Below are 18408 nucleotides of genomic sequence, written 5' to 3' on the forward strand. Positions count from 1 at the left end.
TAACAAATGGAAAAAATCAACCAAAAGCGGTAATAATCTCTAAAAAAAAAGAAGAAAAAAAAAAAAAAAAAAAAAAAAGAAAAAAAAAAAAAGAAGACTAGCACATTAAGACTTACCTTAAAAAATGAAGCCCTCCAGCGGTGCGCTGTCAGTGCTGCAGAGGCTTCCATCTTAACTCGGTCTTTCTTCTGGGTTTGGGGACTCGGAGCATCTGATTGGCCAAGCTGCAATAACGTGTAGGCCGCGGCACACAGCTCTAAGGGAACGGCATGGGTATGCCGTTCCTTTAGAGCGCATGCACTGGTGACGTCACTGGCTGCTGCTCGCAAGAACATCTCATAAACTGTGCACGTTTAGGAGAGATTCATTTTACCTACAGGTAAGTTTTATTTTTTAAGTAGTCTTTATTTTGATTTTCAGAAACTTTTAGCTTACAAAGAACAAAAAAAAAAAAAAAAAAAAAAAAAAAAAGCCCAAGCTGCCACAAGATTGAAAATTACAAAAACTTGAAATTGTTAACCAAAGATTATTGGTACATCTATCCACACATTGTTTTAATATATATGAGGATACCACGATAGGAGGGCAAGGAAGGGCAAGGGTAGGCAGGGAGGAGAAAAGAGGAGGGGGAAGAGGAAGAAAGGGAGAGGAGATCAAGCATAAAATAATGAAGAAACAAAATATATACAAAAACAAAAAGCAACCAGCACTATAACTGAGAGACTGAATGATAATTTCAGAAATATTCCAGGGATCTGAGCAAGTCTGATCGGATTGTAGAACGCAAGGGGACGTAGTTACTAGTGTATAATTTGGAAAATTGGGCTTGGGAGATGAATTCCTAAATATTTTAAAGGAAGAGCGGCACCAAGTGAAGGAAAAAGGCTTGTAATCGGGTACGCAGTTAAGAGGGGATGGTAAGAATCCCTGACTTGCTATAGTTAATTTTGAAATTTAAAAAATTAATAGAATGTCTGTAGCTCAGCCATAATTTTAGGGAGGGAAGTTAGCGGATCAGCCACATAAAATAGAATATCATCAGCATATGCCGACAGCTTCTGTTCCATAGTCCCCACACTGAGTCCCTTAATGTTAGGCTTCAAACGAATCATATTCAGCAAAGGCTCGAGGGTAAGGGCAAATATGTGCAGGGACAGGGAGCATCCCTGCCTCGTCCCATTCCGATTGGGAAAGAAGCCAGAGAGTTCCATTCAGCTTGACCCGATCTTCCAGGGGGCTATCTATATAAGGCCCCTATCCATTTAAGCATTTTGTGACCGAGACCCCCCCCCAGCCTGGCCAGCACAGCTTGTATATACGTCCAGTCCACCTTATCAAAAGTATTCTCAGCATCGGTAGATAGTAGAAGACAAGGTGGACTGGTGTCTTGCAAATTCACTCAATGGATCAGCTGGATTGCCTTGTTGGAATGGTCTGTCCTCCCTCCCTGCTATAAACCCAGTTTGGTCGGGATATACTACAGTTGGCAAGATGGGTTTCATTAAGCTTTATTACAAGCTTACCGGTAGGTAAAAAAAAATTCTAGGGTTTACTACCAATTTAAATATGAATAAATAACGTACATGGAAAATATATAAACCAATACAGGTTTAAAAACAGCATACCTTGTCGGTTAGATTATAAATGACACGGGTTAAAGCCTCAGCAAGAATACGGGTGTTACGCGCCAGGATATCTGTGTCTACTTTCCACCTACAAAGCAAGCAACAAACCAATGTATTTAAAATAATAAAGCCTTGGATCCTTGGAAAACATACAATGCCTGAATTAAAACACTATCTTGTTACAAAGTAAAATTAGGATTCATATTCACCATAAAATCCTTTTCTGGAGTCTATTGAGTCTTTAACCTTTGGGCTATACTGCAGTCTACAGGAGGACCAAACAAAAAAGATATAGGACAGCCCAGTATAACCCCTCCCACTACCAGCATGTCTTAGTTATGTAGCAATGCATTACTAAAAGCATGATCATAGAAGTGCGAGACCTGTATTGATGGACACAGGTAGTCTTTATCCTTCACAATGTCCAAAAGTAGTCCACCTGAGGGGGGTTGGTTATCACAGCAAACAAATGCTAACAGGCCCAAGAAAACAAACAAAACAAACAAAAAAAAAAAAACAACAACTAAGGACTCCCCAAAGGATCCTATTCCCGAAAAAGTTGGCATTGGAAGAGACTACAATGTTCACCTGGTGACAATTTTAGATTATGTGAACAGATGACAAGGTGGTGGCTTTGCAGATCTTAGAATCAGTTGCTTGCATCAGAATGCATGTGCCTCCACTGTGGGGACACTCATAATTTAGGGTTAGGACCACAGATACCAGGGTGCCGTGACGAGGCTCTGTGGCTTACGCATGCATTTGCAAATGCGTGTGGACTAAACCTCTGTTTTTAATGCATACTGTTAGACAGGTTTATTCGGTTGTCTGCGAGCTGGTTGGTAAGTAGGCTTGGGTTTTTTCCTGGGCATTCCCCAGGCTTTGCTGTTACCCGTTTTAGCCTTCCAATGCCTCTTACTGTGATAGCCAGCAGCTATAGATGAGGGCGGTCGCAAGTATTTTCATTATCACGTTGGAGACTTAAGTAGTCCGCCTGCCAGTTCTCTACCGCTGGAATGAAGATTGCCGATATGACTGGTACTCTGTGTCCAGAATCAGAAACATTGAAACCTATGGGTTGAAGGTGAGAGGCAAGGCCTCAGGTACTCATAAAACTCAGACAGCTGGTAGTGGCAGGTGAGGGTTGGATGGCCAAAGGTGACCAAGGACACTGTAAGGAGGGGGGGGGGGGGGGGGTTGGGGGAAGCTATAAAGAAGCTCCACTTGATTCTCTGCCACATTAGGAGATGCTTCCCTGATGCTGTATAGTGGGAAAGAGCACAGACCATGTACACACAACACACCACCCAGCATATGACACACCACAGCATTGCAAAACAATAATGTGTACTGGTGCGCAAACCACCAACTAAACTATAAAATTAACAATCAAAATAACGGTGATGAAGCTGCCACCCTAAAGGTGTTCCCACACAATGAAATAACCAGCTGAAATAGTAATAGGAAATGTGGCGCTAAAAATCATTAAAAAACCCAGCAAAGTGAAAAAACAATAAAAATATAAAGAATGTGAAACAACCACATAAATGGAGATTAACAAAAAGATCCCAATACTAATTGTGTCAACAAAAATTTAATCTACCATCATAATGTGTAACAAAGGTTATAATGAACCATCGCTACAACAATAGGTGTGTAAACTTAAATATATAACACTCATGAATTACCTTTCCAAAAAATATTATTCAAAAGTGGCTATAATCCCGCCAGGATCCAATAGTAAAGTGCAAAAATGTAAAATATACAATCAATGAAAGTATGTAACAGTTAAAGTGTAATATCATTAATAAAGATCAGTGTATGAAAAGTAGCAGTCCAAAAAAATTATTCAATTCATACAATAAATCTTATATAAGTCCCATATACTGTGCATCGGATTCGTATTGCACAGTATATGGGACTTATTATTAAGTGCACGATTTATTGCATGAATTGAACATTTTTGGACTGCTACTTTTTATACACTGGTTTTTATTAATGTAATTACACATAACTGTTACATACTTTCACGGATTCGGATGGCACAGTATATGGGACTTGTCATTAAGTGCACGATTTATTGCATGAATTGAATAATTTTTTTGGACTGCTACTTTTCATACACTGATCTTTATTAACGATATTACACTGTTATGCCCCGTACACACAGTCGGACATTGATCGGACATTCCGACAACAAAATCCTAGGATTTTTTCCGACGGATGTTGGCTCAAACTTGTCTTGCATACACACAAAGTTGTCGGAAAATCCGATCGTTCTGAACGCAGTGACGTAAAACACGTACGTCGGGACTATAAACGGGGCAGTGGCCCAAAGCTTTCATCTCTTTATTTATTCTGAGCATGCGTGGTACTTTGTCCATTGGATTTGTCTACACACGGTTGGAATTTCCGACAACAAGGTCCTATCACACATTTTCCGTCGGAAAATCCGACCGTGTGTACGGGGCATAACTGTTACATACTTTCATTGATTGTATATTTTGCATTTTACTATTGGATCCTGGCGGGATTATAGCCACTTTTGAATAATATTTTTTGGAAAGGTAATTAATGAGTGTTATATATTTAAGTTTACACACCTATTTATTGTTGTAGCGATGGTTCATTATAACATTGGTTACACATTATGATGGTAGATTAAATTTTTGTTGACACAATTAGTATTGAGATTTTTTTTGTTAAAATCTTCATTTATGTGGTGGTTTCACATTCTTTATATTTTTATTGTTTTTTCACTTTGCTGGGTTTTTTTAATGATTTAGCGCCACATTTCCTATTACTATTTCAGCTGGTTACACCACAGCATTACCACCTTCTACAGCAAAACCAACAGGAACGAGGAAGAATGGTGACCTAAGTAACTGAGGTAGTTCCTGCTGCTCAACCCACTCATTAAGCGAGTCCTCAGAGACAGGGCAAGAGTTGAGGGCAATGCCAAGGGCTCAGGACCTGAAAAGCACTTTGCAGTTAATATTCTCCAGAAGAAAGTCTGGAAAGTGCCAGACATCACCCCAAAAACCAGACTGAGGATAGCCGCACGAGAGCTGCAATTAAAGCTCCAGCAGCAATGTAAACTAGTCTATAATGGAGGAAAAAAAAAAAAAGGTGGTAGCAAAAACATAAGTTCATCTTTAATACAACGAAGCTGCATAAAACAAATACTTTCTCTTAGGACACTAGCAAAATACTGAGGCATGCTGCTAAAGGGAGGGAATCCTGGGCATTTTTTTTTGTTTTTTTTTGCCAGTGTTCAATCCTTGTGGGTCGCAGCATAACCCAAAGTTGAAGGACTTCCAGTGTCCCTTAATAGATGTAAAATAAAAGCTTTTACTTTCCTCATATAAAATTACAGCTTTATAAAGAGTAGATGCATTTTTAAATAAAGTGTATCCAAAAACTAGGTACAAAAATAATAAATATTGCATATTTACAAGTTCATAAATGTAGACCTTAGATCCCTTTTTCAGGCTTTTTAACCACCTATGTATCTTGCCAGTATCATTCTTCCTGACCTAGGGTGAAAACGCTTACAATGCATTGCATCTATGATGGAGCAGCATTGTCACCCTAGCTAGGACTACAGGACCCCCTCTTATTTTTCTGTGACAGAGGGGGAGGTCAGTAGTCCAGATAGATATCTTGGAAGCATGCAACTGATAATAGTAAGCACAGGCCTAGGGAATGGAAGTTACCAGCTCACAATATTCAAATATCAAAAGGTATATTTAACAGACCAAATGAAAGTAAATAAGGGAAGATCATTGTTGGGGTTTGTATACACTTTAAGTAACTGACAATCAGCATGTAAAAGAAATGTACTATGCTACCATATAACAAGCATGCACACACTTTCTCTTAGTATACGTTGGCATTATTTTCCCCATAGGTTGGTGACCATGTTACCTGAGATCCAAGACACTGTTACGGTGACCACTGCGATGTCCTTCTAGATGAGAGATGGTGAAAGAGGGAAGTCTTCGGATAGCAAATCGCTCATGCTCCCAAGCTAATGTATCTTCTGCCAGGTTGATCTTCTTATGAACCATAGAAAACTTCACTTCAGGAAACTGATTGGAGATAACCTTTACCCAAAAAAATGAAGAGAAATTAAAGTACTCTAGCAGAAATGGAAAAAAAAAATTTTCAAACTCCCACACCAGTTCACACCCACGGTTCCCGACACTTTTGTTAACAGCAATCAATCATACGCTTCCTTTCAGTTCAAGCTTGTACAGGAAAAACAATTATAGGCAGAATAATGGCAAACAGTACACTTATTTCCAACAAGTTAAGAGGTACACTTGTTTTGAATTTTAGTAATTTACCATTTCCAGCTCGTTAAGGAAAGCATGCTGCAAGGTGCCCTCTTTGGGAGGCTTGGAAACATGGAGGTGCAAACTGTTTCCACTTCCAACTGTATCCAGGCAAAGTATAAAGGCCACATTTTCTTGAAGTAGACTAGAATCTATAAATATATGTAAAATTAGAAGGATTAGAATAAAACATTTAAGATGCAGTCCCAAAACCCCTCCCACACTCGCTCACCAAAATATAAGTGGAAAAGACAAGCAACTGATAACATAACAGTGAAGAAGTTTGCAATCAGCTAAAATAAATATTTTGATTTAAAAAAATAAATTAATTAAAAGCCAAACACATACAATCCCTGCCATTACAGGGAACCTCTAAAGAAAGATGTGGGCTGCCACTGCTGACTTCCTTCTGAAAATGCTAGTTGCCTGGCTCTCAAGCTGAACATTTAGCCTTCAAAAAATTACTGCACTAGTGCAGATCTTTTAAAAACTTAAATGTGTTAGTATATAATAATAACAAAAAAAAAAAAAGTTACAGCTAGTCTTTTTAGGAGAATGGTCAGGCACAGCAGTCCACAGGATTCTCTTGTGACAGGTTTCTTTTGACTGTTTTTCAGTGGTTGCATTTGCGATGCTGCTTCTAGTCAGCATGCTATAGTACCTGTGTGATCCAGATGATCCTCTAACCATCTCTTTGTTCCCTGATAATTAAACTTCCCTCCTCCTGATGCGAAAAACAGCAGATTGTAACTGTGCATGGGAGAAATGTGAATTTAAGGGCAGGTGACACCAACAATTAAAATAATCACAAAAAACAGGGACATTATATTAAAAAAAAAAAAAAAAAAAAAAAAAACACAGGCAATATCAAATTGGACAGTTACTATGTGATCCAGTAAAAGGAAAAAGCAGATTTTGCAACTGCATATACTAAAGGTCCAAAAACCATTTACGTCTGTACTTATTCTAAAACACACTGCCTCTGTGATAACGTGGCAGGCACCTCTAGGTGTTAGTAAATATCCTCTATTATCTTCTAGAGCACCCAGGGAGGCTCAAAACCTAATAAAATCAAATTATGAAAATACTCACTTTGGAGGGGCAAACTCTGTTTGTCCTCATCCCTCCTAGACCTTACTACCACTTAAGCCCCATACACACAGGCGGAACGTCGAGCAACATTTGGCCCATGTGTATGCCACCCTGTCTGACCGAAGCCAGCCAAATGGCCGGCTACTGTTGGACGAGCATGTTGGTAACTGACTACCCATCAGCGCTCTCAGCCAATGGATCAGAATGTCCTAGCGGGTGGGGTCCCCCTGTCAGAACGCAGTAGAACAGCAGGGGAGATCACTGTACTAACATCGTATAGTTAGTACAGTGGCTTCTCCTGAGCCGACAGTTATTTTTCGTTCAACCCGCTAGGTTGGAAAAAAAAAAAAAAAAACTCGTACTGTGTACCAGGCTTTAGTCATTGTGGAGAGTGGCCAAAATTGACCAGTGGTGAAGAGCACAAGGCAGGCAGAAATACCAGCTTCTAGTTGTGCTTCTTAGTAATGATATTTATGATCATGTTCTTCTGTGTACTAGCTCAGTGGTGCCTTTTGACTATGTCTCAATGTACAGATGTTGCAGAAGTGGTTTTATTATAGCTGTACTAGATCTCTAGACTTTTTCTGTAACATTTGAAAAACAAATACCAACTTCCTAGCTGAAAAACTGATGATTTTTGCTTACTTAAACGATAACTTGAGGATATCTTTCGGGAATCTGGCAGTGCTTGCCATTGCATAACAGAAGCAGTTTATTGCATTTATCATTGGTACAAGTACACTTTAGAGACAAAAATTATATCTCAGCTACATTGTAGAAATAACTATTTTACAAGAAAAACAAAATCACAACACCACAGACTATCCATTAGGTCAGAATTGACAAAATTACTATGATCTATTATTTTGTATGGCCATTAAAGTTCCACACAAGAGATGGATAACAAAATCATTCTACATTTATGTAAAGTGTATGTATACCACAACTTTTTTTTTTTTTTTTTTTCCAGTTTTGGCTAGGATAGGGAAAGAACAGAACTTGTAATTTTTCATTGTTGCCTGTGTCTCCTGCTAGGGAGATTCACTCTATTTTTCCTAAGGACCATTTTATTCAGGACACAAAGTGATGGGAAATCAAATATTTTACAGCTTTCGCCAGAAAGGAGGATACATATTCCAAAGTAGACACCTATTATGACAGCTAAGAGGAATTTTCTTTATTTTGCGGAGATCCCCTCTCACTTTCTGTTGGACAGACAGCAAAAATTTAAACTGACAGAAGATTTAACCCCTCATTCATATAGAACTAAAAAAGAAAATGTTCAAGCCCCACATATACTTTAAAAGGGAAACTAAAAGGGTATTTTTAGGAATATATATATATATATATATATATATATATATATATATATATATTTTTTTTTTTTTTTTTTTTTTTTCTGTATATATTATATGTAATTTTGATGTTACGTAGCACACAAAGGTAAGGTTTGTAGACCCCCCAGTGTCTGATTTGTATTACTGGGGAATGAAATTAGCATTTCTATTGGAGGACTGTCAAGATCATTGATATTAATCAGCCTGCCTACATCTATGGACATGCAAGTGGGAATGGGAAAGAATAACAGCAATGGGCATGTACTATGCTATATTACAAAGTAGTGATGGCATGCCCATGAACATATACTGTATTTTAGATCCTATAGTTCTATTAAAACTACAATCCAGGAAAGTGTGGTTGTTCTCTCCATCCTCTCACCTCTAGAGAGTTGCATCAGAACTTCAGGTGCTTATTAACCAAGAACCAACCATCTACGATTTTCAGAAATGCACAGTTTACAGCTTTTAATCAAAATTTTTCCCTGCCACCATATTGCTGAGGATACATATACTGCAACATGAGGGTATTCATAGGTATTTATAGAAACTCGTCCATGCACCAAACGTGCAGGTGGATTGATCCGTCACTTGATGGTGCCTGCATAATTCTTGCATAGATGCAGATGTCACTAGGCACACAGCAGCAATGGACTAGTGGGGAGTCATCTTTTATGCAAGCAACAACTAGATCAAAAATGATCTTTTTGGCCATCTGTAGGAACATTCTTCCTCCAACTTATGGGGACACCTTTCTACTGACCACCAATGTATAGAAGACTATTGCCCACCATGCTGTATGTCATTTGTATGCTGCACTGTAAGTTCCCAGTGTATGGTACATATTCTAAACCACTGTAATCTGCACTTTAGATACTCGTGATCACTGTGCTATTTGTATTGTAATGCATGTTACATATTCTGGACCACTGCACTTTGCACATCCTGCTGAACTTTACATATCGCAGACTGATGCACAATGTACATGATTTTGGATAAAATCAAAGTGCCACACTCCCCTCAGCCCATGAGTTTTGCCCACTGGAGCTTACTCATAGGTTAGTCAACCTACACTAGGTTGGCTGGATGGGAGTGCGGCGCCTTTTTGATTATATACATGCATCGCTTTGGATGAGCACCTTTGGCAGTTTGCATCTTTCTCCCTGGTGACTGCACGAGTTTGGCTTCCCCAGCTTGAGTGGCATTCATAATCTAGCACCAAGGTTACACTATTTTGTATGTTACTTACAGCAGACCACTGCACTCTGTACATTTTGCTTTACATTAAATAGTCAAGACCACTGCATTCTGTATGCCGTGCTGCATATTACATACACTAGACCACCGTCTATACACTACTATATGCTACATGCCCTGAGCTGCTCTATTATGCAGTATATTACATTCTTTAAACAGTTGGTCCAATTGGTATACATTGGACCTTTACACCATTGGGATATTAGGGGGCACACACACACACACACACACACACACACACACACAGTATTTACAGAAACTAGGCCATTTGAACCACACACACACACACACACACACACACACACACACACACACACATACACAACTTTTTCATGTCCCTAAAAACAAATACAGTACAGAAATGAGGAAGGTAAAGGTTTACACCTTCAAATTACAGAAAATTTAGCCAATGCAAGACAAACAATGGCTTAAAACTGCAACATAGTTCAAAAAAAAAGTATTTGTTTAACTGTAAGCATGATATGGGTGTGGTTAAGGCCTTGCTTCATTCAGGCCAAGCCAGAGAGAAACAGAAACATGTTGCAGGGCCGGTACGACTAGGTCAAGAGTGCTATGTTTGGGAATCTAACCTGGCATGTGTTCGCTTGTAAGTGTAGAGTCGTGAGAAGAGACGTGCCAGCTCTAGAAGGACAGCCACCCCGCTTCCATTGGAATCGGCCCCATATGACAGCCACTGCATAGAATAAAAGTGTTATCAGTTGCCACAGCATAACTGTTTCTAAAATGTTTAAAGAAAACTATACTTCTAAAATGTTCACAAGTTTGCTATGATAGCATAGCCAGGGAGCTATAAAAGTTTTGAAAAAGGGAGCTTTAAAAGTTTTGTGCTTCACCCGAGATGATATGCATATATGTATGTGTATTTATCCCTTTTTATCCAATTTCACTTAAACACGCAATATTGCATTAATATTGCAGTAAAAATTAGATCACATACAGAATGTCTTGTACACTACATTAGAATGCATGGGTGTGTGAGAATTACCGGAGCAACTCCAAATGAATCATAGTGAGCAACAATGGCAATGGTAGGAAGGTCTTCTGAGCCAAGACCAGTCAAACGTCCCTGCATGAATAAAGACAAGAAATCAATGAATTAATAATGATAATATAAAAAGAAGGCTTTACAATACCAGGTAGCTGCCATGTGGAGTGGACAATGCTAATTTCATGGCTCAGGCTGCATTTACACTACAGCGTTTTGAATCGAGGGCAGATTTGCTGCAAATCTACCCGCAATTTGACAGCGCCGGTGTGTATATGACAAATCGTGGGACTCGCATTCGAGATGCCATTCATTTGAATGACACCTCAAATCGCGGTTCGGGTCTGCCATGCGATAAATCGTGCTGCAATCACGGCAATCCGCATCGTGGGAAGCATGTCGCCCAAAAAAAGTTCAGGCGCTACTTTAGGGCGACATGCTTCCTGCGATGCGAGTTATCGAGCAATAATTGCAGTAGACCTGCAACGCGATTTGAGGTGTCATTCAAATGAATGGCATCTCAAATGCGAGCTGTCATTAACACAGTAGCGCTTTGAAATCACGGGCAGATTTGCGGCAAATCTGCCCACAATCTGTGGGCTCCTTCAGGGTAGGGACCGATGTGAGTGTGTGATGTATGGGTGGAGCGCTGCGTAAAATTGACAGCGCTATATGGGTCGTAAAATAAAAAAATTATAATATAATAGATGAGCATCTTAATGAGATACAATGTACAGGGATAGGGAGAATTGTAGACACGCACCCACACTTACTAAGGTTGAACTGTATGGACTGGTGTCTTTATTCAACCTATTTAACTTTATTATTCATTATTTATGTAATTATGTAACTATGATTCAAAACGCTGTAGTGTGAATGCAGCCTAATACCTTTAGAGCAGGGATATGCAATTAGCGGACCTCCAGCTGTTGCAGAACTGTACAAGTCCCATGAGGCATACCAAGACTCTGACAGCCACAAGCATGACACCCAGAGGCAGAGGCATGATGGGAGTTGTAGTTTTGCAACAGCTCGAGGTCCGCTAATTGCATATCCCTGCTTTAGAGCAAACTGCCCACCACTTACCACTATACAAAAAAAAAAAAAAAAGAAAACCAAAAAAAACCAAAAAAAAAAACCTCCACGGTCACAACATTACTGCTTTCACTCCTGAAACCTATGGCCAGCATTTGTGCAGATCATACAAAGTAAAGTGACAAGAACGGTTCAGAAAATCCCCACCACAGAAACAATATAATACCACCTGCCCAGCATTCCTGGATACCACTTATGTTGCAGGCCCCTTTATTTTTTTTTGTCATAACTTTTTTTTTTACATTTTTCAAGTCCCAATGGAAAAAGGTACGGTGTACATAAAACTTGTCATTCTACTGTTGCCATGCCAATAGTGGTATAACACTGTAGTGGAATGAAGGGATGAGGTAGTAAAGGTGCAAAGAAAAGAGAGAAAACAATATAGCCACTGATATTTTCAGTAACAAAAGCACCATGCGCTAGATACCAGGAACAATGGCTCAAAGACATAAGTACTGAATTGTAGTCAAAAGGAGATCCAAGAAATCCTATCAGTTATTCTAAATTGAGCTAACAGTGGCAAACGCAGCACCCCCCCCCCCCCCCCCCTTTTATTATTTTCCCTGGTGTGGGAAGAACAGGAGGCAAAAGGCATAAGCAGTGGTTACCTTTAGTAGCCTCTAGTAGAGATTTCGGTAGCTCAAAGTTCACCTGTCAGAACAGAAATACCAGGGCTGCCATTGTGAGCCTCCTGTCAATCTAAGTTGCCTGGCTCTATTACCTAAGTTACAAACCTGGAATGAGCACATCATTAATGAGTGTCATAACTCTTCATCTCTATGCTTCTTCCAAGTCCAGAAAGCATCACCTTGACAATTGGGATGTCAAGCTGATGCTTTAGCTTCAATGCATACTGGACTTATTTAGGAAAGAATCCAGGCCTTTTTTAAAGCAATCTACTGAGCTGGCCAGAATCAACTTCTGAGGGAGTCTATTCCACATTTTCACAGCTTTTACTGTGAAGAAGCCTTCAGTATTTGAAGATTAAGGCTGGGGGGTCACACTACAGCAAACTGGATGCGGGTCTCCCTAAATAGCAGTAGATTGTGACCGACTCCCTATGGAGAACATCTCCGCAGAGGCTCTGGTGTGAAATGCACAGGAGTCCTGTGCATCTTTGGGTCCATTTCAGGGCTGAATTCAGCCCAAATTTCAGGCTGAAATCGGACCTGAAACAGTGAAGGGAGACGCACCCAACCCCTGCCGTGAGCCGTTGCATCCTCCAATGTGAACCCAGCCTAAATCTTTTTTCCTCTAGATGTAAAGAGTGCCCCCTTGTCCTCTGTGATCACCTTAAAGTGAACAACTCAACACCGAGTTCACTATATGGACCACCTATGTATTTATATATGTTGATCACATCCCCCTTAATCTTAAGGTTTGTGTCAGGTATACTTTAACATGGGAGTTTTAAGACTTTTGAATATTTCATACACAACAGTAAAATATGAATAATATATTATTTTGGAATTTAAAGGGTGTATTTAAAATGTTATTAGTTTTAATAGCTTACCTCAACACTGGTTACAAGCCAGTCACTAACAGCCTTACTCTGGGCTCCACTAGTCACCATTTGGAAGCCATTGGCAGTGGCTGTATGGAGAAGCACTGTATGGGCAAAAAAAATTGTATAATATGTGATCTACACACAGCATCTAAAATTCTGTCTATCTTGTATAAAACATTTTACATGAAGACCTCATCCTGAAAACAGTGTTACCTTCAGCAGCAGAAGAGGTGCCCTGACTTGCAGAGGCTGCAAGAGTTTGTTCGTATATAGATATGAGCTCTGCATCCTCCACTGCAAAATATACTGGGACTTGAGTTTCCATAGAAAGCATTTCAGGCTCAATATCCATGAATTGCTGCAAAACAATGAGAACATGAAAGACATTATAAGAACCTTATGCAATAAGGTCTATAACAAAAGATGAATTGCTCCAAGCTCTCAAATTTTACAGAACAAAAACTATATTCTTAAAGTGGTTGTAAACCCTTACCTGTACCCAGTGAAGTGAATGGTCTCAGGTCATACACAGAGATTAAACAAATTCTCCTACATAAATTGTACCTATTTGCACATCCTTGTAAAACTCAGAGGTTAAGGCCCCTTTCACACAATCGGCCCACAAAGATCCGCCTATCCATTTTTTAGGTGGATCTGAGCGGGCCACCCATTGACTTGTATGGGCAGGCGGATGTCAGCTGAGATGTGTCCGCTGACACCCGCCTGCCATCTGATAAGATCCGCTGAAAACAGACGGATAGCGATACATTCGCCATCCGTCCAGCGGATCGGATGAAAATTGGAACGGACAAAGTGGTTACGTTATCCTGAATGGACGTCATATGACGTCCAGCAGGACAAGCCACGAGGGGGCGTGCAGCAAGGCGATCGTTGGTGAGGTGCGTCAGCCTCACACACCACATCACCGATCTCGGTAAAGAGCCTCTGACTTTACCATGTGATCAGCTGTGTCCAATCACAGCTGATCACAGCGTAAACAGGCAGAGCCATGTATCAGCTTTTCCTCCACTTGCGCTGACAGACGTGAGTAGAGGAGAGCCGATCGGCTGCTCTCCTTATGGGGAGGGGGGGTCTGTGATGCCCACCCAGGGCCACCAGGGATCCATCAGTGCTGCATATTAGTGCCTCATCATCAGTGCAGCCTCACCCGTGCCCATCGGTGAAGGAGAGAACTTACTTATTTACAACATTTTATAACAGAAACAAAGAAAAACTTTATTTGTTAAGCAAAAAAAAAAAAAACCAAAAAAAAAAAAAAAAAAACCCAAAAAAACCCCAAAACCTCCCAGTGTGATCAAATACCACAAAAAGAAAGCTCAAAATTTTGTTTGGGTGCAGTTTTGCATGACCACGCAATTGTCAAACTGTGACAGCGCTGAAAGCTGATCTGGGCGGGGGGGGGGTTGGGAATTTTCTCACCTGCATAATATCTTGTGGCAAGGCTGCCATTTCTTGAGGCAGGATTATCACCACTGCGCCCGCTGACTGACGAAGTGCTTTCTGATACTGTTGAAAGGAGAAGTCTGCTAAGCGCATAATCACACATCGCCGACTCAGCAAGTCTGCCTCTACTGTACGGGCCTCTGTGTTTAGTACCGAATTGCGAGTACCTACACAAAAAAATAAAACACATATAAAAATTCACAGCTTCAACATTTAGAAAACTGGTAGCATTTGCTTCCTTGCACAAATATAAGAACTATTATCTAGAGAAGATTACAGAATTTATGAATATGATCGAACAGCCACTCCTCATCCGTGAACATGGATTCCGAATTTAATAATTATTAGAAATCTGCAAAAAGTTTGAACTTTAATTCTTATGTGGCCAGTTTTCTTCTTTATCATGTTACAACTGAGTATGTCTGAACCAGGAAGAATCTCAGCTCTCAGAGCAATAAAAGACTAACGATTCAAATGAATTGAGTGCGCTGTTGCAAACGGTACAGATGTCTAACTGAGAATGCACTCCACTCTGAATGGCCTGGAAGGGAGGGTGTGTAATAGCTGAAGCAACATCACCAGGATATACGACTTAGCCTAGCCCCTGATTTGGGCACTGCTGTGCTGTATAGAAGAAATCTAGTCACATTATCTAGGGAATAAATTTAACGAGGTATTACTATGTCTATTTTTTTTAATTGTTTACTTTACTGTTCAATCCCTGGTGGCGTGCCCAATCTCTTCAAGGTGGAATAAATGTCTAGGGTTTAGTAACTTGTGAAGACTTTAAAATTATTTTATCCAGTATTTAGAAAACAAACTTAGCCCTTGTATGCAAGGCAAGACAGCGCTTATATCCAGTATTTAGCACCCATGAAGCACCTCAGCAGCAAGCAGTACATCACTGCAGCACTGGAAATGTCAAAAATGTTTGAGTTTTGTCTTGGCTAAAACATGCTGTAAAAAGAAACCTATCAAGAGAAAGAAATGGGGGTGTAAAATGGTTGATCTCCTCCTTTAGTTATCTTACAGGTTTGTGTGAATATATTCCTGACCAGTCACAATATACAGCAATACAACCCCTGGCAAAAAGTATGGAATCACCAGTCCCTGAGGATGTTCCTTCAGTTGTTTATTGTTGTAGAAAAAAAAAAAGCAGATCACAGACACGGCCAAAAACTAAAGGCATTTAAAATGGCAACTTTCTGGCTTTAAGAAACACTAAAAGAAATCAAGAAAAATAATTGTGGTGGCCAGTAACAGTTAGATTTATAGAACAAGCACAGGGAATAAATTATGGAATCACTAAATTCTGAGGAAAAAATTATGGAATCACCCTGTAAATTTTCATTACAAACACTAACACCTGCATCAGATAAATCTGCTTGTTAGTATGTAGGTAAAGAGGGTAAATCATCACGCAGTGTTGCACAAGATGTTGGTTGTTCACAGTCGGCTGCGTCTAAAACATGGACCAAATACAAACAACATGGGAAGGTGGTTAAAGGCAAGCATACTGGTAGACCAAGGAAGACATCAAAGCGTCAAGACAGAAAACTTAAAGCAATATGCCTTGAAAACAGAAAATGTACAACAAAACAAATGAGGAACAAATGGGAGGAAACTGGAGTCAACATCTGTGACCGAACTGTAAGAAACCGCCTAAAGGAAATGGGATTTACATACAGAAAAGCTAAAAGAAAGCCATCTCTAACACCTAAACACAAAAAAACAAGGTTACAATGGGCTAAGGAAAGGCAATCGTGGACTGTGGATGATTGGATGAAAGTCATATTCAGTGATGAATCTCGAATCTGCATTGGGCAAGGTGATGATGCTGGAACTTTTGTTTGGTGCCGTTCCAATGAGATTTATGCAGACGACTGTCTGAAGAAAACATGCAAATTTCCACAGTCAATTATGATATGGGGCTGCATGTCAGGTAAAGGCACTGGGGAGATGGCTGTCATTAAATCTTCAATAAATGCACAGGTTTACATTGAAATTTTGGACACTTTTCTTATCCCATCTATTGAAAGGATGTTTGGGGATCATTTATCAAGATGATAATGCATCTTGCCATAGAGCAAAAACTGTGAAAAAATTCCTTGAAGAAAGACACATAAGGTCAATGTCATGGCCTGCAAACAGTCCGGATCTCAGTCCAATTGAAAATCTGTGGTGGAAGTTAAAGAAAATGGTCCATGACAAGGCTCCAACCTGCAAAGATGATTTGGCAACAGCAATCAGAGAAGGCTGGAGCCAGATTGATGAAGAGTACTGTTTATCACTCATTAAGTCAATGCCTCAGAGACTGCAAGCAGTTATAAAAGCCAGAGGTGGTGCAACAAAGTACTAGTGATGTGTTGGAGTGTTATTTTGTTTGTTTGTTTTTCATGATTCCATAATTTTTTCCTCAGAATTGAGTGATTCCATAATTTATTCCCTGTGCTTGTTCTATAAATCTAACTGTTACTGGCCACCACAATTATTTTTCTTGATTTCTTTTAGTGTTTCTTAAAGCCAGAATATTGCCATTTGAAATGCCTTTAGTTTTTGGCCATGTCTGTGATCTGCTTTTTTTCTACAACAATAAACAACTGAAGGAACATCCTCAGGGACTGGTGATTCCATCATTTTTGCCAGGGGTTGTAGTATAATTGCTAAAAAAAAGCTACACCTTTTATCATTAGACTGCCATTGAACTCCATTTATGTGACTATGTGGCAAACTCAATATTGAACCCTACGGACTAAGACTGGGATGCCATTAAAGGGGTTGTAAAGGTAATTTTTTTTTTTTTTGAAATAACAAACATGTCATACTTACCTTCACTGTGCAGCTCGTTCTGCGCAGAGTGGCCCCGAACCTGCTCTTCTGGGGTCCCTCGGCGGCTGTTTCAGCTCCTCTCCGCAAGAACTAACCACCTTAATGCAAGCTCCCTCGCATGGTGGTTAGTTATTGCGGGCGCGCTCCCGTGATACAGCCGGCGGCTATAGCCGCTCGCTGTATCACTCGGCCCCGCCCCCCGGCGCGCCGCGTCATTGGATGTGATTGACAGCAGCGCAAGCCAATGGCTGCGCTGCTTTCAATCCATCCACTGTAGCCAATCAGCGACCAGGCTGAGCGGCAATAGAGATGTCGGGAGCGAGCGGCTGAGTTTCGAGGTGTCAGGTAAGTAAAACGGGGGGCTGGGGGCGGCGGTATTGTCAAAAGTTTTTTCACCTTAATGCATATAATTTTTACCTTTACAACCCCTTTAAAGTTCATGTGCATGTAAAGGCAGGGTATTGGGTATTAGGGCTCTTTCACATGGAGGATCCATATGTCCGTTTTTCATCCTTCCGTTTTCGGATGAAAAACGGACATACACGTATCCCTATGGAGCGCCGGATGTCAGCGGTGACATGTCCGCTGACATCCGACCCGCTCCAAAAAGTGTAATGGAGGAAAAACCTACTTTTCCATCCCTTTTCGGATCGGGGGACGACGGACTCTACCCCATAGGGGAGAGCGGCGCTCTGACAGGTCCATTGCTGCACAGCGTGCAGCGACGGACCTGTCATTTTCCTGCTCAGCGGGGATCGGCGGAGCGATCCCCGCTGAGCAAGCAGTTGTGTTCATGGGGCGGATCATCACTGATCTGCCCCGTGTGAAAGAGCCCTTAGGGTATACTACCCTTAGGAGA

The 18408-nt window shown here is 40.4% G+C and overlaps 1 protein-coding gene across 1 annotated transcript in view; it reads right to left on the reverse strand.

Moving 5' to 3' along the window:
* NCLN (nicalin) overlaps window positions 1-18408 on the reverse strand; it is a 48108-nt gene that overhangs the window by 25717 nt on the left and 3983 nt on the right. Inside the window, exons 2-10 of the mRNA XM_073593757.1 lie at window positions 14697-14887; window positions 13470-13614; window positions 13263-13357; window positions 10655-10735; window positions 10239-10342; window positions 6624-6712; window positions 5975-6114; window positions 5553-5731; window positions 1626-1713 (exon numbers count right to left, since the gene is read on the reverse strand). Of these exons, the coding sequence (XP_073449858.1) occupies window positions 1626-1713; window positions 5553-5731; window positions 5975-6114; window positions 6624-6712; window positions 10239-10342; window positions 10655-10735; window positions 13263-13357; window positions 13470-13614; window positions 14697-14887 (1112 nt within the window). The remainder of the gene's footprint in view (window positions 1-1625; window positions 1714-5552; window positions 5732-5974; window positions 6115-6623; window positions 6713-10238; window positions 10343-10654; window positions 10736-13262; window positions 13358-13469; window positions 13615-14696; window positions 14888-18408) is intronic.

Source organism: Aquarana catesbeiana, linkage group LG01 (genome assembly GCF_042186555.1).
Source record: "Aquarana catesbeiana isolate 2022-GZ linkage group LG01, ASM4218655v1, whole genome shotgun sequence".
NCBI lineage: Eukaryota > Metazoa > Chordata > Amphibia > Anura > Ranidae > Aquarana > Aquarana catesbeiana.